This window comes from Lingula anatina, chromosome 4 (assembly GCF_051362555.1).
Source record: "Lingula anatina isolate TDL-2025a chromosome 4, LinAna3.0, whole genome shotgun sequence".
NCBI lineage: Eukaryota > Metazoa > Brachiopoda > Lingulata > Lingulida > Lingulidae > Lingula > Lingula anatina.
In genome coordinates, this window is record NC_141770.1 from 23,604,462 (window position 1) to 23,631,757 (window position 27,296).

At 36.6% G+C, this 27,296-nt stretch overlaps 2 protein-coding genes across 4 annotated transcripts; one reads left to right on the top strand and one right to left on the bottom strand.

Moving 5' to 3' along the window:
- Window positions 1-52: 52 nt before the first annotated feature.
- On the bottom strand, window positions 53-14,896 carry LOC106173994 (transcription initiation factor TFIID subunit 4). Of its 2 annotated transcripts, none has more exons than XM_013555356.2 (14): window positions 13,692-14,896; window positions 12,425-12,604; window positions 9,133-9,352; window positions 8,375-8,526; window positions 7,639-7,728; window positions 6,987-7,202; window positions 6,398-6,588; window positions 5,939-6,108; window positions 5,245-5,375; window positions 4,595-4,720; window positions 4,205-4,261; window positions 3,853-3,960; window positions 3,529-3,588; window positions 53-3,209 (listed from the first exon to the last, which is right to left on the bottom strand). In XM_013555356.2, exons 1-14 carry the CDS (start codon window positions 14,850-14,852, stop codon window positions 3,099-3,101), a joined length of 2,973 nt encoding a protein of 990 aa, XP_013410810.2. In that variant the 5' UTR covers window positions 14,853-14,896; the 3' UTR covers window positions 53-3,098. The 2 variants fall into 2 exon arrangements, with proteins under 2 accessions (XP_013410810.2, XP_013410808.2); XM_013555354.2 differs by having other exon boundaries at window positions 9,103-9,352.
- Window positions 14,897-14,923: 27 nt separating this feature from the next.
- On the top strand, window positions 14,924-26,351 carry LOC106173995 (protein LSM14 homolog B). Of its 2 annotated transcripts, XM_013555357.3 has the most exons (10): window positions 14,924-15,179; window positions 16,503-16,681; window positions 17,587-17,731; window positions 19,280-19,375; window positions 20,435-20,641; window positions 21,307-21,534; window positions 21,987-22,128; window positions 22,411-22,619; window positions 24,043-24,116; window positions 24,824-26,351. In XM_013555357.3, the coding sequence occupies exons 1-10, from the start codon at window positions 15,059-15,061 to the stop codon at window positions 24,845-24,847; spliced, it is 1,425 nt and encodes a 474-aa protein (XP_013410811.2). In that variant the 5' UTR covers window positions 14,924-15,058; the 3' UTR covers window positions 24,848-26,351. The 2 variants fall into 2 exon arrangements, with proteins under 2 accessions (XP_013410811.2, XP_013410812.2); XM_013555358.3 differs by lacking the exon at window positions 19,280-19,375.
- Window positions 26,352-27,296: the final 945 nt, after the last annotated feature.

Genomic DNA, 27,296 nt, shown 5'->3' on the forward strand with positions numbered 1-27,296 from the left:
CAGAAGTACGCTGACAGTGTCACATAACTCAACAATACTGTAACAGTCACAGTAATATTAATAAATACAATTGTTTATTGTTTAAATTTGTCAATTCTACATAATATGTAGAATAATCTCATTTATAATTACAATCATCATCTTGGCTGTACACGGTTCCAAAGAACAAAATTAAATTATTGTAATAATACCTTTCTATAACATGATTTTAAATCTTTAAAAATAACAAAATACACAGATTATACTTTCTAAATTCAGGAAATTTACTTAAAACACAAAAGTCTACCCAATGTTATATATAAGTTGCCAGGACAAATAATCATAATAGTAATAATCAAGAATAGTCATTACATAGGACATTATTTGAAACCTTCTAATAAAAATGTCTGTTTCTACTGAAATTTGACGATTTCCTTAACTTGAACCAAGGTCTTTTAGACACCTTACTGCATTGCAGTTATACATCATACACAATATATAACTTAAATGTACATGTTGAGAACCACCCCTCACCCCCCCCCCCAACCCCCCTCCTCTCCCTCACTACTATGTCTTCCTTGTCCACAAGTGAACATACTGTAACATACTGTACTGCCCCCACCATACAAGGTTATTTTAGATCAATTGACAATCTATCCGAGCTGCCTGCACTCATTTAAAACATTACCCATTTATAACTGTTACAACAATCTGTTCCATTTGATTATTTACAAAAAGCAGTAACTTGTTGGAACTGATAACCTCCGGGTAATACAGAAGCCATATGTTTGGAAAACATAACATTTTTGAAATATTTTGATTGCCATCTTTTAATTGGAATACAGAATGTGATTTTTTTCAAATGGTGGATAAAATATAATGAAAAGAATATACAAAAACCACTTAATTTTTTTTTTCAAACTCAAGACAAGTATTCAAAGATGCCCCTTAAATTTCTCTCTTCATTTCCTCCTCTCTCAAAGAGTTGAGGGGAGGAGGGGAAAACACGACCATAATGCCAAAATAAAGGGAAGTAATATATGCATTTGTGCTTAAAATTACCACAACTGTCTTTCTTCAATAGGTATGAAATGAGAGCATTACATTTTCCCTACATTAGGTAAGGTAATAGCTCATTTTACAAAATAAGTGATTATCATATTTCTCAAAATGGATTATGATTAGTTATAACTTAAAACATGGATGTCAAAAGATGTGGTTTTGTACCTGAAAATAATATTTTTCTAAAAATGTGGAAATAAATGGGGTGGAATTTATTCATAATTATGTAATATATTCTTCATTATTATCATTATTATGTTAAAGCATTACCCTATGTAGTAAAGGAGTAACTGAAAATTTCCGTAAATACTGTGAAGTTTTGTATGTCAAAATAAAGTGAGCTCTTTAAGTAGCATTCATTATAAGACTTCTAAGACAATGCACAAATACATGGGAGCTGTTGGTTTTTTCTATGTCAAAATCAAGGGAGATTTGCTTTTTTCAAGATCATTTTTTGGCTTAAATGTACCACATTTACAGCACTTTAACTTTTATCTATTTGTTTTAAAACAATTTGCAGATCAAATAGTTAAAGTTGGAGTGAATGAAGAATTTTGTTGTGGAGAAACAAATTTTACAAAAAAAAAAAAAAAAAAAAAAAAAAAAAAAAAAAAAATCTGGACAAAGAGTATGGAAATGTTTAATATGAATGAATAAGGTGAAGCCCAGCCATATTACGTGCTGATTATTCACTCCCCCCTTCAAGAAACCCCCATAGACAATACAAAAACTACAATTATCAACAAATTCACAATGACAGTAACAATGTTTACAATAATATCTACAATGCTTATAGCTACCCCAACCACAGACATAAATCATTGTAATACAAATAAGATCAACTTTTCAGGAGGAGGGGAGTTATAAAGAGAGAAACCAGACTGGGCCAGTATTACCATTCCTTTAGTCCTATTTAAATGAAAAAGAAATTAAAAAGATCTAAGCTGTCCCATTTTCAGTGCAAAGACCAGTTTGCACTTGCAGTACATTTTGATAACCAATTCTTTTCAAAACCAATGCTGTACATATAATATTTCTTCTAATTATGTATGAAAATAGTTTGCTTTTATCTACAACACTTAAAGCATCTATGTTTTATACCAACAGCATGTAAAGTATTAACCTTGGTTACCTTGATACTGCATCATTAAATAAAGACTATTAATAACAAGACATGTACAATTATATACTATACACCCTCCCCCCTCCCTTTTTCGCGGACTCAAAATGGACCCTAATAATAGTAAACTAATTCAGGCTGCATGAAAATAAAGAGCTGAAAATGAACTTGCACAGAAATGTAATACAGCAGTTTCCCCTACCCCCACTTTCTAATCTCAATTTTCATTAAGAAAAAAAGAAGAAAATAAATCTATAGACAGCTCAAAATATACCACAAACTTTGCACATAATTTCCACTTTATTTCAATTTCAAGTGTATCTTTAACCAAATGTGTATTTCCCTTGAAAAAAAAAAATACTATCATAATGCAGAAACTTTTTTTTCTGATCTGCCAAAATTCCACATCTTCTTTTCATATTTCTTTAAATTCATCTTCCTGTCGACACTCTCCTTACGCAGCGCTTCCAATTTCCCATCACACCTTTCTTGATCACATGGGGCTGTCATGTGACTGGGGTCTGGGGCTGGAGGAGGAGGGGGGGTGCTCACAGCCATGTAGATATGGTTCCATATGGTGGTTCTCATTATCTTCAAAATACTTCTCTGTAATCTTTGTAAAACACCTCTGTTGCCACTGCACTGCCCTTACTACATACTATTTCAGCAAGGAGCATACATCAGCTAGTCCTTATGCACAGAACTCTTTACATGCTGCCTTTGCTGTTGTAGATAAGTGTCGAACATAGTCAAAAGATGGCGCTGGTGTCTTGCCATTCTCAGAAGGTCTTGTAGAGGAGTGAACAGCAACTCCTTTCCCTTCTGCACTCACTTCATGCTGCTGCTAGTTGAATGTGACTAGATTGTGACACTATTAAAAGGTGGCACCTGTGTCTTTCTGAAGTTTCAACCATGCTCAAAAAGATGTCACTTCACCTCACTTCAAGAAGGCCTTGTAGAGGAGTGGAGATTTACACGTTTCCCTTTCTTCTTCCAGTAAGAAAACCAAATCCCTGAGTGTCACACGTTTTATCCTGGGACGAAGCATCTGGACAGAAACAAAAGTCAGTGTCAGATATTCTTAAACTTCACAAGAGCAAATTTAAATATCTTATCAAAATATTACATACGTTGCATGACATGACAAAAAAATTGTCATAAGCCATTTTATATAAATCGCACACGTACATATAACCATACATGGATATTGCAACTGCAAAAATGGAAAATACATGTTCTGCAATATGCATGATTCCTCCAAACATTGTTTCCCTATGTCATCTGTCATCAGTCAAACTTTGCACATGTCCATGTGCCCCTGAATCCCCCCCTCCCCCCATTTAAAGGCAGACCTGTGAAGTACTTACAGATGGCCTGGATGCAGAGGCTGATGATGGACTAGAACCTACACCCACACTGCTGCTACCCTGAAAATTATTCAACAATAAAAATAATAAATTTGCCCTCTATTACTATGTAAAATCATCAGAACAGCAATTTTTTAAACTTTAAATTATTCTATTATATATAGAAGTCTACCAAGACTTTTTTCACCTTTTCTTAAACTATTTCTCACGAATTGTCAACAATCTTTTGATCACCCCACCACCCACCTACACAAACACTTTTCTCCTTCAAACAACTTTACTAAATCCAAAGAACTTATTGTGTATATAAAAACATCCTATTACCTGAGCTACTTCAGAATCTAATTTCTTTTTCTTTCTTGGTCCTATGGCTGCTAGAGCTGTAAGGTTGGCCTCTCTTTGCCTCACCTCTTCCATCTCAGCCTGTTGAAGCTGGAAATACAGGGATTGAACATGTGGATGCAGGACGGTGTGTCACTGATATAACAAATCTGAACACATTAACCTCTATCTCTCACGCACACACTCCTCACTCACGCACGCACACACCACACCGATTCTGCCGTAATAAAATTAGTGTTATCTTTGAAATTAGTTACTTACTACATGCCTTTCAGTGGAAAAAAATGCACAAGCTGGATATTTCATATGAAAACATAAAAATGCAAGGACTTACTTCTTTGGCTTTTTGCTTTAACTTGAGCTGCTCTGGATCTTCATTCTTAGACCGACTCTACAATAAAAACAAATGTGAAGTTATTATGTTATAATCTCACAGTCACTCATGATGAGTTCTAATAATATCAATTCCTTCAATTAAAAAAAAAAGAAATTAAAAAAATTTAATTACACATAAACCTATCTTCTGATCGTAAAATAATGTAAGTTACATAAATTTGTATTAGTTGAATAAAAAAAAAATCTGACTGTAAATGATTTCTTGCAGTCACATTTTATTTTTACTAATTAATGATACATTAGTCAAAAATCCTGTGATTTCTGGATCTTTTTTGACCAAAATTCAAGTACCAGCATGACACAAGTCTTTCTTAATATGCTTGCCTACCTTTGCTGCTCTAAGCAACATTTCCCTTTCTTGCTCTTCTTTCCTCTTCTTTTCCTGTTTGTCTAACTCTTCTAGGAACTTTAGCTGCTGCTTGACATCTGACGTCACCTCGTGATAAGAATCATTCTAGAAACACAAAATATCTGATTGTGAAGACCAAATACTAAATACCAAAGAGTTTGTGAAACTCGTCAACATAAAACTGAAGTCATTCTTAATCCCCAACAAATTTGGAACAGATTTTGTTTGGTACTAGATAAATTAATATGAGCATTATGCAACTCAACTGATTGCACAAAACGTACACTACAGTAACTAAGGCAGATAATCTTTCTCTTCGACAAGCCAAGTCTGCCTTACAACAATTAAAGTGAACCATATATTGCAAAAAATCTAAACATTAAAAATACGAAAAGTATATGTTTGCTGACATCAGAGGATTAAATCAAAATAAGTCAAGTAATTTTTATATTCCAAAGAAGTCATACATACCATCTCCCATCACATTTTCAAAAAAATTCTTATGATTTTTAACTTAATTCACACCATTAAAAAAAAGAAGAAAAAAAATCTCCCATCACATTTTCAAAAAATATCTTATGATTTTAAAACTTAATTTACACCATTAAAAAAAAACATTGCTATCTTACCTTATATATTTCTAACCGGTGTTCTGCTACTGTGGCTAATTTTTCTAATATATTCCGTAGCCTTTCTTGGGTAGCGTGAGATATTAAATTGGCAACTTCTTTTGGCACATCTTCTAACCCATGCTTTCTAGCTAGAATCAAATTAATGTGAAAAAATAAAACACAGTTCTAAACAACTCACTCCTTTCCTCTCTTTGCTCTGATGGCATACACAGACAAATTATTTTTCTGTCCACATAAAATAAATAAAATTTGAACTTTATACCGTCTCAGTACTTCTGGTGTGTCATTAAGGGGAGAGCAAAGTAGGGGATTAAAAATTTCTAACAAATAGTAAATAAATGTTAACAGATCTCAGACAAAAAAATTGTTTTCAACTTTAATAATAAACGCAAAGTTATAAATAATATGACAATGTCTAAGTGATTTTTTAAATAAACTAATGTATTTGTTCTGTGTCCAGTGTTATGCCATGACCTAATCCTTGTATCTACAACTCGTACAAAAATTTGTGTCATTATATCTTAACAGCCTCTCCATAATTTCTTCTTTGAAGATAACCCTCCCCAAAAAGGCACTTTTCCCATCTACCCACCCCTAGTAACATTTGAACCAACTTTCCAAATCAATTCAGATATAAACTTTTAACTACAATAAATACATGGAATATCCCACATTCTTCACATTCACCTACCTACTGCGTTAACCTTCTGCAGCAGGTGGGGGTGTGACAGGAACGCCTCATCTTTACATGACCTCAGCTGCGTCCCTATAAAGTCTGCAGTCGAGGCAAGAATATTGCGACTCTCCTCTGACAAATTGACACCACCCATGGTTGCTACATCATTGATATCGTCATCGTCTCTGGAAAATTTAACAGCAATATTAATTTATAAACTGCAAGACTAGAGACTGACTTATAGTTTGATATCCTGGGCTAAAGTTAGCTGAGTACGCTTAATCAGCAACCTCAGAGAAGGGTTCACTTATCTTCAAAGTAAATTCACCTCATGACATTCACCTTGGTGACAAAATTAAATAACTAAAAGTACCTTGAAAAATGTTAATTCTTACTTAACAATAACCAATGGAAGTTAATTACATTAAACATAACTTTTGAACAGGCATAATTTTCACCAGATTGGACTCTTACTTAAGAGATTCATATCTCCTCTTCTCTTTATGCCCAGGGTGGTGGGGGGCCTGCCCCTGCATCATGTGCATCACGGTTGTCCCAGGTTTCATCCCCACGACCCCTGCTTGACCCTGACCCTGTTTGACTACAGCAGCCTGCTTTTGTCGCGCCATGTGAACTGCCTGCAGGTCTGCCAAGGTATATTTTTGCTGTGAAAAGATAAGAGGGGTTCATTCACAAATATTAATAGTGATTTTTTTTGTCAGAAGATGTTCTGAAGCTGGCCCTCTTAATGTCTTAATGTCAAATGATGAAGACAGTTTGCTCCACCTCCACAGCTAATTTTTTTTCATAATTCAATGACCATTGCTAAAAAAATAGTATATCTTACTTTTATCCACAGCAAAAGCCTTTAAGCAATTAGCAATATATAAGTGTACTAGTATAATGACTGTTAATGTACAAAACTCCAGTAAGTCCAAGTCTGCTTTTCAGTTGAAAAAAAAAAAATTACTAAGTCCAAGTCTGCTTTTCAGTTGAAAAAAAAAAAAAATTACGTTAAGTAAGGTGCTCTCTGTCAATGAGAGTGAGCCAAAAGAAAGCTCACCTGTATTGCTTGAGGTATGACTTGCTGCTGTGATCCACTGACAACAGTCGTGGCTGCCGATAAAGTGGTTGTCATGGTAACAGGGACTGGCATAGAGGTGACGGTGGCAGGAATGCTGGGTGTTGTATCAGAATTCGCTGACGTGAGGGGTGCACGTACGCCCTCGATTTGGATTTGCCGTTGTGTGAGCATGGCTCGAAGCAGTGGCAAACTTTTCTATAAAACATAAATGATAACATGTGAAAGTACATTATTTTGAAGGTCAAATCCTTTCTGTTGATTTTAAAAAAGTAGGAATTTTTGCATCTTAACCAGCAGTATACATTACCTTGTGCATCTCTTTTGCATCTTATTGCAGAGAACAACCAAGTACCCTACACTTACTCATGGATATATCTAAACCAAATAGCTGGGCATTTTAAATAACTAAAATTTTGAATCAATGATTAATTTGACAAAATATACATCCAATATATATCTTAGTGATACTTTATGTCTTACAAGCATACATGTGACCCATTTGCCTTATTAAAGTCCAAAAATAACTATAACTGTAGCTTCCAAAAAACATGTAAAAATTTCACCTTTTCAACATATCATTAGTCAGTATCAAATCATAATGCAACAGCTGGTTGTTTGCTAATGCACTTACTTTTAAGAATGGCACAAGATACGGTTGGGGAGATGATTTCAAAGCCACTTGTAAGTCCTGGGTGAAGGCTTCCGGCTCTATCCTCCCATCCTGAAATAATTCAATATCATATCTCTGAATAAATTCAGATATATAGGAAATCCACATCCAGGAACTGATGTAGGATATCAAGATGGAGTGTCTGAATCCTTCATTTTGGTTTGGGGATGGACATCCTCTCACACCCCTACCCCACCACCCCCACCCCTACTGTTCCCCATACAATGTATTTCATTTGACACACTACTGCATCACTGTGTACTGAATAACACTTGAATAATTTGTTATTTCAAACCAATTACCTTTAGATGTTCTAAAACATGCACTGATAATGTAATGACCCACACTGTACACTAATGTATGCAATATGACAATGCATTAAAAATATCTCTTCAGTTTATTATATTAGGAAAAAGCATCCAACAGGAAACATTATGCACAGCATATGGGTTACAGTAAAAGAAATATTACACAAATTAAAAGGACTGCGATTTTTTTTTTTATAAAACCACCACATAATAAGCATTTTCCCTTCTTTTTTTACTACATCATTGGAAACTACATACTTGAAACAAATTTATTAATATATACCCTCACGTTTTTAATTTTCTTTCATCAGAAATCTGGTAAAAAGACTACTACCCTCAACAAAACAGCTGAATATTTTGCCTATAAGCGAGTTTAATGAAACACTTACAATAAGCCCCTGTATCAGCGCCCTAACATTCTTGACTGTCTCTGGGGGCTGATTGGAGGCCAGTTTTATCAGCGTGGAGAGAAAGTTCTTGCACTTTTTGACATTTTCCACTGTTGACTGTTCCATGGGGTTAGGTATAGTGTGAGCCACCGCTGAAAATAGGACAGAAATAAAATAATAAGAATATAATAAAATATCAGAAATATGTGATCTGCACTACTTCTTTACAGATGATCATCTGGGAGACTGGTGATAGAAAGAATGGAACAAAATATAAATCTGTGAGACTTTGTTGGTAGAGTTGAACAACAGCTAAGATTAAAAGAAAAAATATATCTTAAATGTACCAGTCATCCTCAACCCCCAACCCTGATTCTTATCATCTAACATGGGCAAAAATATCAACTCTACTTTTAAAAGCATGAAGAAAAATTGGTGACTGGAAGTCACATTCCCTGCCTGGTATTACCACCAATATACTAACAACAACAACAACAACAACATTTTACATGCAGCAAACTTTCTCTCCTCACTGAGCAGGTGATTATAAGGAGATATGAGAATAAACATGAACCTTTTTTTGCCATCTTTTAAGATTTTTTTCTTTTAATACATGTACAGTACACAAAATATTTAAAAGTTATTCAAAACACTATCTTTATTAGGATCCCATACAGATGAATTATCTAATTTACACTCATACACATTCCCACCCCCACCCCACTCACTATGTAAAGTTTTCTTCAGGAGATCCTTACTGGCCTGCTGTATCTGTCCCTGGGGTGTCACTGCCCTAGGGCCTGCCTGGGCTGCCCCTGCGGGGACTGCGTGCACCACTGTGGGGACAGGGGCTCTCTGGGGGGTTGGAGACATCCTGGGGGTGGTGGCGCGTGCTATGGACTGCATTCCTGCGGCTGCGACACCAGACTTCACTGTCATCAGGGACGTAGGAGAGGCCCTGGCTTGGGCCTGGGTTACCTGAGGTTTTGTAAAAAAAAAATTGCCACTAAATTCATGCACACTGGCTTGTTTTTGCTGACGTATTCATTTTTATATAAGAGTAAAAAGACTGGTTTGCAAGTTTTCTTGTGTATGTTTGTTCAAGAAGTTATAATGAGAAGGAGTAGAAACGGGACATCAATTATCTCTCTCGTCCAATCAGATCGCAGCATTCTTTTCAAAGCGGCGTCCTTTGAAATTCGATCCTCGTAACTGGTGTAATCCTCCGCTCGCCTCCGCGTGACTCAAGACAGAGAAGCTGAACCAGTGTGTATACGTCTTGATTTATTCATGTTTAATGCGAATATTTGGAAGTTATACTTAGAAACACGCCAAGTCGATCGATATAAAGGTGAGTGAGAGTTGATAATCTGCTTTGAGCATTGTTTTATGTTTTATGTTTTTCTGGTTAGTTAAAAACGTGCACCATTACAATACATCATTGTGATATTAAATGAGTCAATCCTTTAGATGAAAAACATCATTTCAGATAGACAACTTTTCATCCGACTTTTTCAAAATGGCGGGTCCCTAAATTGGTTAGAGACAGTTGGGAAAAAGTTTGGGACAATTTTTGGTAATTTTAACGTGGTGTAAGCACATAATTTATGTTTTTCTGGTTAGTTAAGCACGTGCACCATTACAATATAACATTGTGATATTAAATGAATCAATCCTTTAGATGAAAAACATCGTTTCAAATAAAAAACTTTTCTTGGGACTTTTTCAAAATGGTTGGTCCAAAATTTGATGACAGGGAACTCTCGGAATTTTTTTCAATTTTTTATTGCAATATGATGTTTGCAGAGTTTCGTTTAGGATATAGAGTTATATTTTGTAATGAATTCCGCACTTACTCATTTCAGGTTGAAGAGAATGCAGGTGAAAGATCTTTAGTTTTGCTGGCAGATGTACATGTAGCCATAATTGAACAGTCAAAATGATTGTTTCCAGCAGCAACTTGATGAGGCTCAAGGCTCTGTTTTCTTACCACCACTAATATTAAACTATAGTGCACAAGAGGTGCAAGTTTTAAAAGGGAATTTAGTGGTCCAAGTTTCAAAAGGGAATTTAGTGTTCACTGGCTAATTGTCTAAAGTATAAAATAAAGTAATCACCACATCAAAATAAAAACTAACCATTTTTGTATTGTTTTTATCACTGTTGGGTGTAACAATATTGACATATTTTCATTGTTGGTACTTTGTTTTAGATATTATACAAGTTGCTCGAATGTTGAAATAAAGCAATATCAATCAATAAAAATATTTCTTTGTTTTTTCTTCTAATGAATTTAAACTATCAGTCTACTATTAGTTAGCCTCATGTAATAGACAAAGATATAAACAAAAATATGTATTAATGAAATTTTATTTAGAATCATACTAAGTGCAATAACTTATTTTCATTTTCCCAATTTTCCTGTTTAAGCTCTACCTGGTATATAAGCAATAATGTGCCAAAAAAGAAAGAAACGAGGCTGGCATACGGAAATTGCAAGTCCTACTGTTTTGTGCACACGGCTGTGAATTGAATGTGTAATTCCTAGATGAAGGTAAATTTCCTTTACACGACAAAAAGAATTTAAAATAAATATGAGACTTCTACAGGTGCAAATTTTAGCGTTGAAGGTGGGTTTGTGAAATTGTTCTCATACATTCTTGATGTGAAACTAATTTTTGTATAACTGATCGGCTCTAGATCAAATGAAGGTGTATCTCGCATGATTTGAGTTTTATTTCCCAAAATGGTTGCGTCCAGGCTAAAAAACCTCTCTCTACACCTTTCTGTAATCCCACCATGTTTTCTCTGTGAGATTATTAGAGATTATTCGCGAGGCTTTATCCCAATTGGCTGAAGCAACCCACGTGAACGGTCTTTTGAATATGTATTAGGCACAAGCTCTCCCTAAGACCACAAGCTGGGTAATTATTAGGATTAAGCCCGTTACGAGGATAGGATGAAAGGAAACCCCTTGTTTCTACTCCTTCTCTTTATAACTTCTTGGTTTGTTACATCAGATGACAAGAAATTATATTGGAAACATGCGTAGATCCTTACTTAGGTTTGTGGTACCATAAGTGATAAGTATGGCTTAACAGTTTCAAAGCAAAAAATGACTAATGTTATTCCTGAATCTGGCATCTTTTATATTCAATTTTGTTGGATAACTTTTGTCTAAACTGCAGTTTAAATGCTGTTTTCGGGCATCCTGGAACTGTCAGTCCGATCGGTCATGACCGGGAAAATTAGTCTGGACCGGTAAAAAAATTGGACTTGGTTGGTCCAAAGGACTGACAAGAGTTTTAAGAGCTGCAATTTTGAATTTACAGTCATCATTCGACATACTTCACTAATAACATTATATAAAACCTAAAGCTCCCCCCCCCCCCAATTTCAAACCTATCATATTCACAAACAAAGTAAGCTACCCTAATCGTACTTGTAGTATTTGTCTTAAATGAATAGAGTGATTTTTGGTCCAACAAAAATCTGTTTGCTTCATGTAATTTTTCATTACTGCCGGTCCAAATGTCCGGCCATTCTGAAAATTTTCAGCATGTCTGTGTTTTTAACTTGCTTAAAGGGATAATAACTATTCGTTTTGGCCACTTAAGAGATTTTAACAGAGTATAGCCATCAATGAAGGTCACGTGGTCTAAAGACAAGCTCAGATATCAGAATAATAGCTATAACTGCTGTTTTTGTGGTAAAACAGAATATATTATATTTCTATGAGTTATTCACAATGTTTTTATTGTGAAATATAGATCTCATACGAAGAGTTATTATCCCTTTAATGCTTTCTATTTCCATTTCCTTTTTATACTTCATGTGTCATAGGCTTACAACCTCTGCCATAAACTTTTAGCCTAAAATTGTACTTTTTGAAGAAATTTTTACTAGTCCAGAGCCAGACTGCTATACAATTGGTTAAAGCTCAGATCACTACTTTCAAATCTCACCATCTTTACTACAATGTGCCAAAATACCCTTGACTGTAAAATGTTACCTCTGAATCTAATGTTTTGCACACTTATAAAAGTTTACCTTGGCTTGTTGGAACCTGTATTGCTGCGTACCACCAGCGACCGTTGTAAGTTGTGGCTGCTGTTGTTGCTGTACAATGTTAGGGTTCCCCGTGTGGACCACCATAAGCTGACCACTTTCATTCTTCATCAGGACTGTCCCTGGGGGTAGCTGCATCCCTGCAGGCAGGGTGATAGTGTTCTGCAGTAAAAGAAATGGATCTTTTCACTGGTTAGTTTGGTTCGTACCTCTCAATATCTCTAAGAATCTTCTGCGCATTTAACATTCATTTTTTTAAATGTATATGCATATCACAGGTGGATATAAAATGCAAGGAATCAAAAACTGTCCACTGTACTTGAATGGAATTTTATTCTAATCTACATCAAAGCACCGACTCTCACATAAAAAAATTTAATCATTAGCTTTTTTTTTTTCATGTCCCTGTGGCATGCAATGAAAGAAAACAGTCCTAAAATAAGGACTGTAGGGAAGAGTTACACTTTTACAATGGCATCTTCTAAAAAGGCTGATTAATTTGGGTAGGAAAAAATTCAATTAACAATTTTTAGGTTCTCTACATACCATCACTATCTAATGTCAAAAGCATTCCATAAATGTGCAATTTTAGGATTTTCTTTTCTTTAATGGCACAAGCCTTGTGGGCTACAAGCATTATTTTCACTCAGCACCAACAGTTTGTTTGCTGATCCTTCGAGACATTTGTAATGATACGCAATGCCAGTTCATTTTCATTTGATATTTGACAACTAAATACATGTATTCAGGTGACAATGAGCTTGTTTTGCCTAAATTGCTGTTTCTGTTTTATTTTTTCTTATTAAAAAGTGTCTAAAGATTGGGCTGAATTGAAATAAATATTAAGATAGAAGTATATTTTGAAAAGGAAATTGTACAAAAAATCCAAGGCTGAAGCTTCATGCAATGACTGAATGAAATTGTATTCATAATGAGCAGACTGCTTATGAGCTCTTGCAGCAATAGGCAATTGCTCCATTTGTTCAGTATTCCAGTAAATCCAGTGCTGAGAACCATTTCAATATTAGGCATTACCAGAGAAGATAAGAGAGAGAGAAGAGAGACCTCTGTATCAATTCAACAGACATGAGCCTAGGTTCAGAAAAAAAAAATTGAACATTTATCCTCCCAGGTTTTATTGCAGATCTTGATGAATCTCGGGAACTATCAGAACTGAATTAAAAAACGCAGAATTCTGCATTTCTGTAGAAAATGCTCATCTCTGCTTTTACCCCAAACAACCACTTACAGATCCTGGTCTAGGTGCCAACAAAGGTTGCTGTTGCGGTGCAGCAGCGATTCTAATAGGAGTCTGTACAATTCTTGGTGCCAGGGATTTCTGTCCCACTGCTGTGCCAGCAGGATTTGTCGTTGTCACAAACTGAATCTGTGAACCACCTATACTGGTGGTGATAGTGGGGCGAAACACCCCTTGCTGCTGCTGCTGAATAGCATTTACAGTAATAACATTGGATGTCCCAGGAGTGCTGCCTTTTAAAGTTGTATTAGCATTTGCGCTATTCAGAATTTGTATCGTCCGTGCAGGAGTGGAAGGTGAGGACTCTTGTTTCATTGTTGTCGCAACACTTTGAGGTTGCATTTTGGTATCCTGTTTGAGCACAATTTGAGATTTTTGTGAGGAATTTCCAGTCGCTGTCGTTATCACCATAGGTTTTCGTTCCCCTGAATTCTCTACTTTGATAATCCCAGAAGTATATTGACTATTATCCTGTTGTTGTTGTTGTTGATTCTGAGTTGTCACTGCTAAAGGTTTTTGCTCAGCAGCTATTGTAGCTAGATTATAAATTGCATTACTGGCAGAATGGTTTATTAAACTCGAACTACTGTTCTGAGCACCAGAGCTCTGAGAGATTATCACATTTGGTCCGGAATTTTGGACATTAGTCCTAACAACAGAGGAAGGTTGTGTCTGTTGGAGAATAGATTGTGTCTGAGTTACAACTTTCACCTCTCCTTGTGCGCCCCCGCCGGTTAGCTGAGGGGAACTAGTAACACCACCAGTTATCACTGTCACCCCACTACTCGCACTGTTTTGGGGTGTAGATCGACCACTAGAAATAATAGAATTGATCCCAATGAGTTGATTTGGGTGTAATGCACCTTTGTTTACGTTTGGACCAGCGTTACTTATCTGTGACGAAGGAACAGAAGTTCCTGAAGCAACTGTATGTGTATGGTTTGACCCAGTTTGTGAAGCAGAAGTACTTGCACCCGAGACCTGTTGACTGTTCACATGATTGTGTGTCCCAGCATTTATAGATATCTGGTGCGGCACATCCTTGAGGGTTGGTGATGCCAGTTGGGACTCCAGTGACCCGATTACTGCACTAATTGCGTTCTCATCAACGTCTAAATTTAGAATTTCTTCGAGCGGGTTTGAAGTCGCCATTTTCCCAGCCCGCAATCTTGTTGAATGAAGCACGCATGCTCAAAGCAAGGGATGATGGGACTTTGTGCCGCCATCTAGCGAATTCCGCGAAGCTGTACTCACTTCAGCCATTTTGGTGATTTGGGAGAGCCAGTGTAAGGAGAGATAGCGCAGGTGAAATCGTCCTCCATCGCTCGATAGCTGGACCTGTAGGTCAAACGGCCAATATGAGTGGAGGAATACCGTACTTAGGAAGTAAAATAAGCCTTATTTCAAAGGCTGGAATCAGATATGAAGGCATTTTGTATACCATTGATCCAAACGAATCTACTGTGGCTTTAGCCAAAGGTTGGTTTCTTTGTGCAGTGCGTTGCAGTCTATTCTACTTGTCTGGAGTTTTAAGCTTAACACTTCCTTTTAACTAACTAACTTTTGCTTTTTATTGAGTCATGTGCCGCCGTTCTATTTGTGCACATAGCGTTTGCATCGAAGCGAATCGGTAAATGTCATTTCGTAATTTGCCATGCACTCGACGCTAAACAATAACAATATTTATTCTCTCCACCTCTTATAAATTCAAAAAACTAGTGCCCCATTTTATCCAAAATTCTGTCATAAGTGCCTTGAATAAGCACAAAGCATACATTTTACTTACAAAAAAATGGCATAGTATTGTCTGATATTTGAATTTCGTATTTGAAATTTTTACCAATAATGCAAGAAAACCAAATCATATAATAAAAGGATATGCAACTGGGAATGAGTCAACATCTAGTATGTCACCATTTTCAAAGCCTGACTGCAAGGATGTGACCAAACATTTAAGTCCAGATGTACACATAGTTTAGTTGCCCATTCTTTTCAAATTGCTGTAGCAATTACATGATTTATGTATCTCAGAAATAATATCGCCAAAAGTTTTCCTTTGCATAATGATAATGACAACCTTAAGTTATATCATTTCTGTTGTGACATATATTAAAGGTGTGTGACCTTAAGTAGTTATTGCATGACGATAAGAGTCATGAAATTGAAGCAAGCATATATTGTACAATGTACATGTGTATATGTATACGATGTACAAATCTTTGTTAGTGCTGTGCAGTTTTCTGCAAATAAATCTGTTAAAATCTGTCTACTGGCCCTTCAAGCCTCTTAGATCAAAGAATTTATAGACCCAAAGCAAAGACAGTACCCAACATCTGTACATATTTACTCAATTTTACTGGCATGCTTCCAATTTTACTAACATTTGGCATTGAGCCAGAGATAATGTTGCAAAATGCATTTATGTGACACATGAAGATAGCATTTACATAATTTGGTTGAATTTTAAAGAATGTTATGGATAGAAACTGTAGGAATTTTGTTCAATTGATACTTTCATTTTTTCTTGTTGTATGACTGTGTATTATGCTACTAGTTTCTTTTGACATGCACGTGTATCAAGTACCCTTATAAAAGCCAGTAGCATTTTATTTATCTCCATAATAAGTGTGAATTAATTTTTGCAGGTAGATAAATGAGTTTTTTTCAGCAAGATCTCAGTATTCTTTCTATCACAAATATGTATGTATTTTTATAACTTCATCCCTGTCTATCAAGTAAAAAATAATAATAATAAAGCAGTGAAGAAAATCAAATGATTCAAGTCAAGAAATCTTTTTCTAGTATGCTCCTTTGGAACCGAAGATCGTCCAACTGATCGTCCAGTCTGTCCTCGTGATGAGATATTTGAGTACATTATCTTCCGTGGCAGTGACATCAAGGATCTCCATGTGTGTGAGCCTCCCAAACCACAGAGAAATGTGGCCCAGAGTGCAGTCCCACAGGACCCGGCCATTGTGAAGGTGGGTAGATTTTTTTCATAAGAAATACAATGGCAAAGATCAGTGTTGCATCTGGGCTGGACAATTGCGTCATTTATGCATTGAAAGCAGTGTTGCCCTTCATCTTGGGAATATTGTGCAATTACTGTTTCTTTGTTCCCCAAATTTCTAAACGAGGGGCATGCACTGTCCATTTTTCAAAACCAAGATGCAACTCTGAAGGTTTTGGTAGAAAAAAATTGGTAAAGTCTACAGAAAAGAAGTCTGTAACAGAAGTGTACTTGTTTAAAGGTTATGAATGTTGGCGCCCTTTACATACCAAAAAATTTTCGTTCAACCCTGCTAGTTTAACATTTGGCACAAGAACAGTGAAAACGGCCCTTATGTCTTCAGTGTGTGTTTACGTGTGGAGCTGCACTGCCTTGGTACTTCTTTAACTCTCCTCTCCCTCCATCAAGGTGTTCATGAAAAGAAAACCCTTTGTTTTGATTTATTTCATTCTCAAATAAAACAGTTATAGAACAGATTGGTATACAAGCACATGTATCTACAGTGCACTAATGTGTGTGTGTGTGTGTAACTAATAGAATCACAAATATTACCATACATTAGCTATGCATTATGACCCAGTGCTTTTAAATTGTTCTTATAATAACTTATATATTGTAACCAGGGAGGCGAGATCATGTACACAGTGTGTTATGACCAGTTGTCTACCTGTAATTTGTATGTACATATTTGTAAAGTCTAGCGAACATACATTATAAATGGTATATTTTCTTCTGAAATATAGTAATTCTTTTTTATCATGTGTAAATGCTCCCCCCCCCCAATATGTCCAATGACCTTAAAAATACTTTTGCCTTCTTCCATAACAATCCAGAAACTGATGCCATGTGTTATATTATATATGTAACATATTCCAGTCATCTCAGCCCATGCCTCCAAGTGGACAGCAGTCATTCCAGCCTCCACCCAGTGCATTCAATGGACCTGCCTATAATCAGTTTGGAGGTCTACCGCCATATACTCAGATGGCCCAGGGAGGAGCCGGGCCGCACTCTGGCAGTGGTATGTTGTCTGTGTCACTTTTATTCAAGTGATGGATTGTTATCAAAAAAAGTAGTTATTGAATGTTGAATAATAGATTTTAAACAGGGTTCAAATGCAGATTTTAAGCACTACAAATGACATAATGTAATGAGGGGTTATGTTATGCTTAATTGTGCAAAGCCTCCCAAAAGTTGTACTACTAGAAACTCTGGTAATAAGATGTAATGCAATGGCTAAAATCTAGAAATTCAATGCTGAAGTGAGCCCAGTAGTATTGTTACTCATAATATTTTGTTGTCTAGATCTCGTAGTCCACAGAACTTTTAGTATATATAATCTAGACTGAGTGTGGTGTTGTTTGCAGTAGAAATAGCAAAATCTCCCTTATCTCTATGCTGCATGTGAGATGAAAGCATGTAGCTTCAGATATCGAGGGATCAAGTATCACTTTGCTGCATGTGTTGGTAATTTCTGTTAAATTTCAAACATTGGAATTTTATCCCCACCCCCCTCCTACAGAAAAATGTTTACAAGTATTACCTTATTGAGTTTGAAAAAAAATGTCTTATCACCAAAAAATTTTTGGACTGAAATAATGCAATTACTATTATACTGACAGGAGGGGGTTGGAATGAGATGTTTGAAATTTATGAGTAATGTCCATGGTTCATAGTTGGTATTGGCACTTGTTTTTTCTTAGCCAATTTTTTGTGTTGAAGAAAGTCGTTTTTTGAGCGACGTGCAAACATAACTTGTTAATGATTGTAAGTGACTGTCAATTATTTGCTGCTCTCTTGTTGTTTTTACCCACTATTGACAAGAGATGCATCAAATATCTTTGTGGCTGGGGGATACTTCTGCAAGGAAATAGAATGGTTTCTGTTATTCTTAAATGATCTTTATATTTGATGATAAATATTGACTATGGTTATAGGCTATCCTTTGAAAGGCTTCACATATTTTTTCTTACCCATTGTTATTGGCATTTTTTAAACCAGACCTGTTTCCTTGAGGAGGTATTCGTATCATTTCTCTCAAACTTGGACAGCTTTCTGTGGTTCACATCTTTGGCTACATTGATTTCATGGGAGTTCAGTTGGGTCACAATATAGTTTGTAAGGCTTTAGACAAATGAGGGTCCGCTCACAATGAAGCAATTGTATCAGCTACTGTTCACTGACTCCACAGGGACTCCAGCTAAAAGCAATCAGATTAACATGCCTCTTACATTAATAATTACCGGCTCTTTTGTATTCTACTCGACACCAGAGGTGTGTTAATCTTATTACATTCAGTGAGATTCCCCTTGGATTTAGTGCACTGTAGCTAGTACACAAGTTTCATTGTAAACACACCCTGACACATTTTCACCAAATTCCTTACTATTTGGTCCAATTTTTTTTTTTTTTTTTTTTTTCAAAGTGGATCATATTGGTATGCCAGCCATTTTATTCTGCATTGTGATCCTACTGAAGATTACTGTGGCACCACAGTAGACATGCAGTTATCTTCCTGTTGGTTTTGTTTTTTGCTTGTGTCTTAGCGTGTGTCGTTTGCTTGTCGCAGGTTCACGTGGCCCCACCCCACCTCTTGCTCGTCGTTCTCCCTCTGTGGACCAAGGGACCCAAGTAAATCTTAATCCAGCTGCCAAGAAGCACCCTGGTAATGCAGCGTCATGTTTTCTTGCTCCAAATTCAAAGGGATATCCAAAAGAAAAACACCATATAGTAGTTGAAATAATGTACACAATTTACCCAATTTTATGTACAGACATAGGAAGTGTCTGTATGTATTCTGATCACCTGACTATGTATGCTGTCACTATCTGACACATTTATCTAGAATCACCCTAATTAGCACACTTACTTTAATATAAATTTTATTAGTTTTACTTGAAATTTTGTTTGGCTAAAATGCAGTTCAAATTCAATTTGCATATGTTTCTATATTGTGTTCCACATAACTGCCAAGCAACAATTGTTTAAATTGAAATTTACAGTAAGATTATATATTTCTAAAAAATAAATAAACAAAACAGTATAAAGGTTTGGAAAGTGGGTGGGATTGAAAAGTAATTCTACACCACATTACCTTTGTCCATATATATATATATTGTACATCTGAGAGGTTTTTTTGTCTGTATATATGCCAGCTGTGCTGGCTGGTGGTTGTGATTCTTATGGTTTTGGTTTGCATTCACTCTATTGTAATCAATATTAGTTTAGTTGTAGTTTGTACAGTAATTGTTAAAGGTTGGCTGTTGTCACTTCTTAACTCTACTTTGTGTGTATGAATTTGTGTACTGTTGTTTCCATCTTAAATTTGCATGTAACAAATTGCTTCATTCTTTGTTTAGTTATAATATAGATACTTTGCCTAACCTAGTTTCTACAATACTGTTTGCCACTGGTTTCCCAGCTTCTGTTTCAGATCCTCAACTTAGGCCGCATTCACATCAATGGACTAACCAAGTCACAGATAAAATATGGACGACCCAGTAGAATGTTTGTTGCTTAATCCCGATGGGGAATCTACTCAGTGTCAATTAGAGGATTAGACAGCAACCTTTTTAGTGGGTAGCCATATTTGATCCGCAGTCAAGTTAGTCTGCTGTCCTGAATGTGGCCTTTGATCTCCATGTCATGACGCTTCCACCCCAACCCCAACCCCACCCCCCCACCTTCTATCCCACATTAATAACCTCTTTGCTATGTGTACCAGGTGGGTCTCGGGGTAACACACCCCCAGTAGGACACAGGACGCCTTCACCTGCCAACATCCAGCAACAACAGCAGCATTTTCAAGAAAAGGAGAACAAAGAGCCTGATCAACACCAGCAGCAGCATGGACAGCATCAGTACCAAAGGCAGCGGTCTTCAGAACGTGGACGAGGGGGACGCGGGGGAAGAGGCGGACGCGGAGGAGAAGGTGAGTCACCGGTTAATTAGTGTCAGGATAATTACTCCAGTTGGCACACTGTTGGGACTGTTTGGCTGCTTTTTTGCTTCACTTTAGCCTAACATTGTGTACACTTACTGCAGTGATATTTTATAGACCATAATTATTGCACACACCCTCCACATCTAGAATTTAAGACACTTCCTTTATTGCACCAGTTCATATGAAATGAGATACTGTTTTATCATAATAATCTGTAATAAAAATCAGAGGCCTTGTATCCCTAAGGTTTCCTCAACACACTTGTGCCTTTGAGTAGAAAACACATCTGGTTGTTAGCATGAACAAAATAAGGAGCAAGTTAAATACTACTGTGTGCTAATGATGACTACCCTAGCCGACATGTATCATCTGAGAATTAATGATCTTTAATGATAGGGCTGAAGCACAGTATGGTCACAATTGCAATCTGACATCTCTCTTCAGCAAAGACCAAGGATGGTTTTTTTTTTTTTTTTTAAGAATATTCACTAGTATGGATGTTATGCAAGTTGTTTCAGTTGAAATATTTAATAAACAAAGCTATTTTAGTAAATAAAGATATTTCTTAGAAAAAACAGACAATTGATCGTCAATGTTATTTGGAATATTGATAACTTCCAATTAAGAATTTTGTCTCATCTTCTGGTTTAAAGCTCACAGTGCGCCCCCGATGCGCGGAGGTCCTCGTGGAGGTCACCGGGGAGGTTACAGGGGCCGCGGCGGAGGTGGTGGTGGTGGTGGGGGTGGAGGTCACGCCAATCAACAGCCTGCCAAACCAAAGGAGCCTGTGAAGTTCGACACAGAGTTTGACTTTGAAAGTTCCAATGCTCAGTTTGATAAGGAGAAAATTGAAGAGGAGCTGAAACAGAAGTTAACGATACGTAAGTTTTTATTTTGATTCAGTTTGGGGTGTAGGTAATTATTTTTATTTGATAGGAAGTATAGTATTAAGTCAATGTGAGGGACACGTAAAATAGTCTGTTTGCCATAAATGATCCCACCCCCAGTTCCCCACTTACAGCAGTTGTAAACTCTTGGGTAATTTGAAAATTGGCATGTATTTAGCTGTGCCTAGGATGGTTAAATCAGATGAATTATTTAGGGAAATCCAGTAGTCTTTCATGATTGGGATTCACTTCCACATTGCAGGTGCATTTACGATGATTTACTATGGTTGAGTAAATATGCTAATTTCTTGCCCTATGTAATTGTTTTCATTGGCCCCGTTTTGTTCAAAACTGAAGTGGAGACTAAAAATTATTTTTACAGACTCAAAAGCTTGTATATAATTTAGACAACCTAACAGTCTTTTGTTTCTCTTTGACATTTCTAGATGACAAAGTCCCAAATGGAGACAAGGAAGGTTCAGGGGACGAAGCTGTCGTGGAGGAAGAAGAGGAGGACGTCACCTGCTATGACAAAACGAAATCATTTTTCGACAACATCAGTTGTGAAGCAGTAGAGAGGGCAAAAGGGTAGGTGGAAATTCAGAAGTGAAGTCAGAGATAGACCCTACAGTTTTAACTTATCCAATCTAAATGTCCAGAGTTAAGTATTTTCTTGCTGTTTAATCTTTTTCAGTTTTCTCAAGTTTCATAGTCAGGAATTTAAAAATTGTTGCTTCTGATGAGTGAATTTACCACTACATTTACTCATTTGGGGAAATACATGAAGCTGTATCAAATATTTTTGCTGTAACATTTCAAGATATTTTCAACTTAGTGCGCAGTGGCATTTTGAAATTTTGTCTTCTCCAGTGTCAGCACACGGCCGAATTGGCGTGAAGAAAGAAAAACAAATATTGAAACATTTGGTGTTGGTTCTGTCAACTACGGACGCAGGCGTGGCACGCGGGGAGGTTACAGAGGAGGTGGTGGAGGTGGATACAACAGAGGTCGTGGTGGATACAGGGGCGGATATGGTGGATACAACAACAGGGGCCGGGGAGGTTATAATAACAGCTATGGTAAGTTTGAATATATGTGATGTGGGTTTGTTGGTGGGTTTTGATTATGTGATTTCCTGAGAATTAATTCCATGCACAAAATGTTTATTGTGCACAGAAAAGTTTCATGTGGCTTTCAATTCTGCAAAAATGAATTTGTAAAACAGTTGTACAATAAATGGATTTTGATTTTCACCGAATGTGCAAAATGTCGAGCAAGTCTAATTTAATATCTGATCTAACTTTTGTTAAGCTTGATAAGGCCACACTTTTTTATTTTTATGGATGACATCCTGCGCGCGCACCGATTTTCGTCCGTTCTCAAAAAAAAAAAAAAAATCCCCACCCCCCCCCACCCCACCCCACCCCCCCACCCACCAAGGAAGTCGGTTGTCGCAAACGTCGTTATTGAATTTGCCGGAAAATGCAATTGGCAATCCTCGGCGAATTCCGCAAACTCCATACTGTCATTGTCGACTGCGGAGACATCCGAGTAGTTCCGAGTGCGGAAAATGAGCTTTCTGTGCATGCGTATTATCCCCACGTGGAAATATGGCGGCTTTGCCGTCAAATTCATCTCTAGCATTAATTTCAAAATACACGACAATTAAAGTCATAAAGAGAACGGGGGCCGTCGTTTTGGATTGGTTTGCCATTGATGTTGGACATGAAAATATCACCCTTTTACAATTATACGAAAGGCTGGCCGCGCCCGGAAAATTTCAGTGACATTCTGTCCAAAGCAGCACATACCAGGTTTTTTTGTAGCGAAAAAAGGGTCGACAAGAGCGTCGTGGTATTTGGTGGACTGAAGGTTGGACAGGCCGCCCGATAGTTGGTTGCTACGTGTGAGTCGAAGTAGACAAAATGGCATCGACCGAAATTACTTTTTTAGCTTTGGTAGTAGGAAGCATAGGCCTATCTTTGCTTCATTTTTTTAACAATTCTGTGAAGTGTTTACACTGCTTTAATTTTCTGAGAGTAGGCCTACAAATAAAGACACGCTGTTTATTTGATATTTGTTTTATTGATTGCTATACCAACAGAATGCATGAAATAACCTTAAATAGATTTGGTAATATGCAGCATGACTTTTTACCTTTCTACGAAGTAGGCCCTATTCACAGTGCTTTAATATTTTGAGAGCATGGATAAAGACATGTTGTTAGTTTGATACGTGTTTCTGTGGTAATTTTGTGTTTCCAGCTGTGTACTGAAAACATAACATTTCTTAAGCATTTTTTTTTTTAACCGGTTTTTTTTTTTTTTTTTTTTCGCCCGCTCGCACCGACTTTGGGGTCCCCAGAGGATGTCATCCATAAAAATAAAAAAGTGTGGCCTAAGAAGCAAAAAAGGGAAAAGGAGAAAATTGTTGGAATTATTATTATCATTATTATTACTACTATTATTATAATTATTTCAAAATATTTGTTGTATCTTTCAGGAGGTCGAGGAGGTAGAGGGGGAAGCAGGCAAGGTGGAGGAGGATGGGTGGACTATGAATACACACCCAGGAATGTAAGTAGTCGGCATTTGGTAATACTGGAGATGCCCTTTCTCTGGACTTGCTCTAAAATTGATGCCCTTCCAGCACAATATTGATGCTTGGGTATTTAACAAACTCAAGAGTTGAACAAAATGTAGGGGTGCATTCCCAATGAAGAGTTGAACAAAATGTAGGGGTGCATTCCCAGTGAAACTGTCATTCTACGTAGATTGGTCTGCAGGGACTGTCACTATAAACAATTAGTATCTGATAAAGTGAATGACAGACCTTATTTAACAGCTAGGGAATGATTAACTTTTATGTGTGTTCCATTGCACTCAAATTAAGTTAAACTGCCTATAAAAGTCGAGTTCACACAAAGCCTTTTTACCCCCTTCTGCTCAAGGAGGCACGTCATTCAGTTTATCTGACTGCATTCAGCAAGAGTCTCCATGGAGTTAGATCTTGGTAGAAGGATGGTTTCTTTGGGTACATGCCCAAAGGTAAATTTATTGAGAAAAAGAAGTTAAATATGGGACTTTCTTTTGCATGACTGGAAGGGTTGTGTTGGAAAGGGGGAGTATGATGTGGGCATTATGCCTGATGATGCTCTTATGACATAGTGGTTTCATATATAACTAATGTTCTATTGTTAAACTTTGAAAAATATTTCTAGATATTTGGTGTAAGCACTGGTACTAGTAAGCATATTTGATGTTTTTCCATTTTTTCGTTGCAGAGACCTGCTCCTGTAAAGTCATAGTAGAAGAAGGAAGAGGAATGTAATTTACTCATATTTTGACCATGCTGAACAAGAAAACTGATCTCTATTCAAGTTCAGGATGAAAAATCTAAAAAAAAATGGATTGTATGAAATACCTTCACATTTCAAGTATTAGGATTAAAAAAGTATGAATGAATAGACACAAATGTGATATTCACTGTTCTTTGCAAGGGAAATAAGAAATGAAAAGCAGTGTTTAACAAGTATGTGCACAACACTGGGGGAATGACGAAGCATGCTGGGAGAACTTTTCTGTCTGTCAGATTTTCAGGAATGTGCACGATAATCAATCTGATTAGATGACGTTGCTATGATAATGCAGGCAGACAGGAGGTCATTGCAGAAAGAATACTGATGCTATTTCAACTCAAAAACGCACCTTTGCAATAAGATTAGGTGTCCTCTGCCTTGCCACCAGAATTGAGTGATCCTCTCCTCTTCAAATAGATAGGAATGAAGGACTCTCGTCAGAATGGCTTGGAAAGTGAACTAACTGCCCCAGACAATGTAGTTTTCTATCCCCGCCGTATGTTGATTTAGTTTCATTGCATTTTGTGTAACATTTTCTTTGTCTTAATGAGGACTTGTGTATGAAGTCCACTTCAGGCTCCACATGGTTTAAAGAAAAAAACAAACCACCTCGTCACCTGAATAAGTCATTTTAGTAAGTGTGGCGGGGTTATACATGAAGTCAAAGTGGTCAGTTGTTCACTCCTGTGAGGCGGGGAAAATGTGCCATATTACTGACACTGGGGCATTTTGTTGTTGATTTTGATACATATTGGGTGAACACGACGCAAAGACTTCTTGTATCGGGGATGCACAACATGGCTCTGAAAATTTAGACGTAATATCTACCACGAGGGAAAGATGGGACTTGTTTAAAAAAATGTGGTCACCTGAAGCGATTTTAGTAAGCGTGATCACAAAGGCACAGGGCGCTGCAGTTTTTGGTAGAATTGAACAATGAACCTTTTGTTGTCATTTGAGAGCTTCAAGCTTGCTTAGGCATTGTCCAAATGACTAGACTGGCTAAATGTCAATTTGATGTCAGATACTGGAGAAATACACTGTCAAATAAGAATTTGTTATCAAATCCAAGTGTTGCAGAATAAGTAGTAAATTATTTGCAGATAAAGACCTAGGCTCAAGTTACAAGTGGCGAAAATATAAATTCATTTTGCTTTTCTGAATTTGGATAGCTGTCCCCTTTCATTTCACCAAGTTGGTCACCAGAAATGCCGAAGAAATTGCAATTTTTTTTAAGTTAGTGAGCTAATGAACTTGAATTCTACATTTTCCAGGCTACTATATGAAGCTTTCACTCCCTTCCATCTTTGTCAAGTGCAATAGGACGGTGACCTAGAATTAAGAACTTGGTGAACACTTTTGGGGAAAATTTGAGGCTTTTTACTTGTGGTTGGAAAAATGCAAAGTTGAGGAGATAACGAGACAATAAAATACTATTTGCTATCAAGATTAACAGTAGTTTGTTTTCATTTTTGAATACGCTTCATAGTAGTCGAGTGATAAACATATATCTCAAACAAATCGTGATTAAATAAGTAAGAAAATCAAGCCAAAATGTTAAAAGTGACGTCCATGATTAAATATCTGGAAAAGGGTATTAAAAGTTGGTAATTATAAGTTTCAGGTTTATTTCACTTATTCAAAAAGTACAAGCCTACCAAGGCACCGCTAAACCGAAACCCCGAGTATTGTCCGTTTAAAATGAAGAACTTCGTCGTTTCTTCAAATTGAAAGCACATCTCACCTGGAAGCAAGTTACAAGTCGGTGTAAAATATTGCGTTTAACAAAACCATTTAGACCTATCGTTTTGGAAAGTAACTATATACTTCCAATCTGATAACTGTAAGCATGAAGAAATGCCCATTTTCCATTTAGGGTGCATGCATATTTCACGTGATACAGATAGATAAATTCTTTTAAAAGGCAAATCATTATGCCCGTACCGACGTAACCAGGTAGCACAAAAGCCATTGGAGATGTGCTGCTTGCAAGCGAAGTGAATACGGCTATTTTCTTTTGAGTGAAATAGACGATATTAATAATGATAGTTGCGTCGCATTTGGCCTTTTTAGGCATGAAATACAGTTACATGTACATTTTTTCACAGAAAAACATTCAGACTAGAAAACGAGGTAAGATGCTGCTTTTTTAGCTATAGCAGAATAAAATTCGAAAACTCGGCTGTTGGTTTCAATATATTTGTCCTTTACACCCAGTAAAGCTTTTTATTACTTTGTTCTGTATCAATCAAAGATTCCATGTGGCTTCTTTAAAGTTTAGTTTTAGAAGTATAAGAAGTTATAGTTTTAGAATCTATTTTACAAATTTTGGCAATATCACTCGTCAAGAAGATTCAGTTTAAAACGTTAAGTCCTGATAACTAGGAACGAGGTTTCA

Excerpts from the sequence above, each read along its gene's own strand:
- LOC106173994 (XM_013555354.2), bottom strand. The coding sequence starts at position 14,852 with ATGGCGACTTCAAACCCGCTCGAAGAAATTCTAAATTTAGACGTTGAT. Across the intron at positions 7,203-7,638 it reads ATCTTGTGCCATTCTTAAAA|AAAAGTTTGCCACTGCTTCG; the intron begins GTAAGTGCATTA and ends TATGTTTTATAG. Across the intron at positions 5,376-5,938 it reads GCAGAAGGTTAACGCAGTAG|CTAGAAAGCATGGGTTAGAA; the intron begins GTAGGTGAATGT and ends ATTTGATTCTAG.
- LOC106173995 (XM_013555357.3), top strand. The coding sequence starts at position 15,059 with ATGAGTGGAGGAATACCGTACTTAGGAAGTAAAATAAGCCTTATTTCA. Across the intron at positions 19,376-20,434 it reads AGCTGCCAAGAAGCACCCTG|GTGGGTCTCGGGGTAACACA; the intron begins GTAATGCAGCGT and ends TATGTGTACCAG. Across the intron at positions 22,620-24,042 it reads AGGTTATAATAACAGCTATG|GAGGTCGAGGAGGTAGAGGG; the intron begins GTAAGTTTGAAT and ends TGTATCTTTCAG.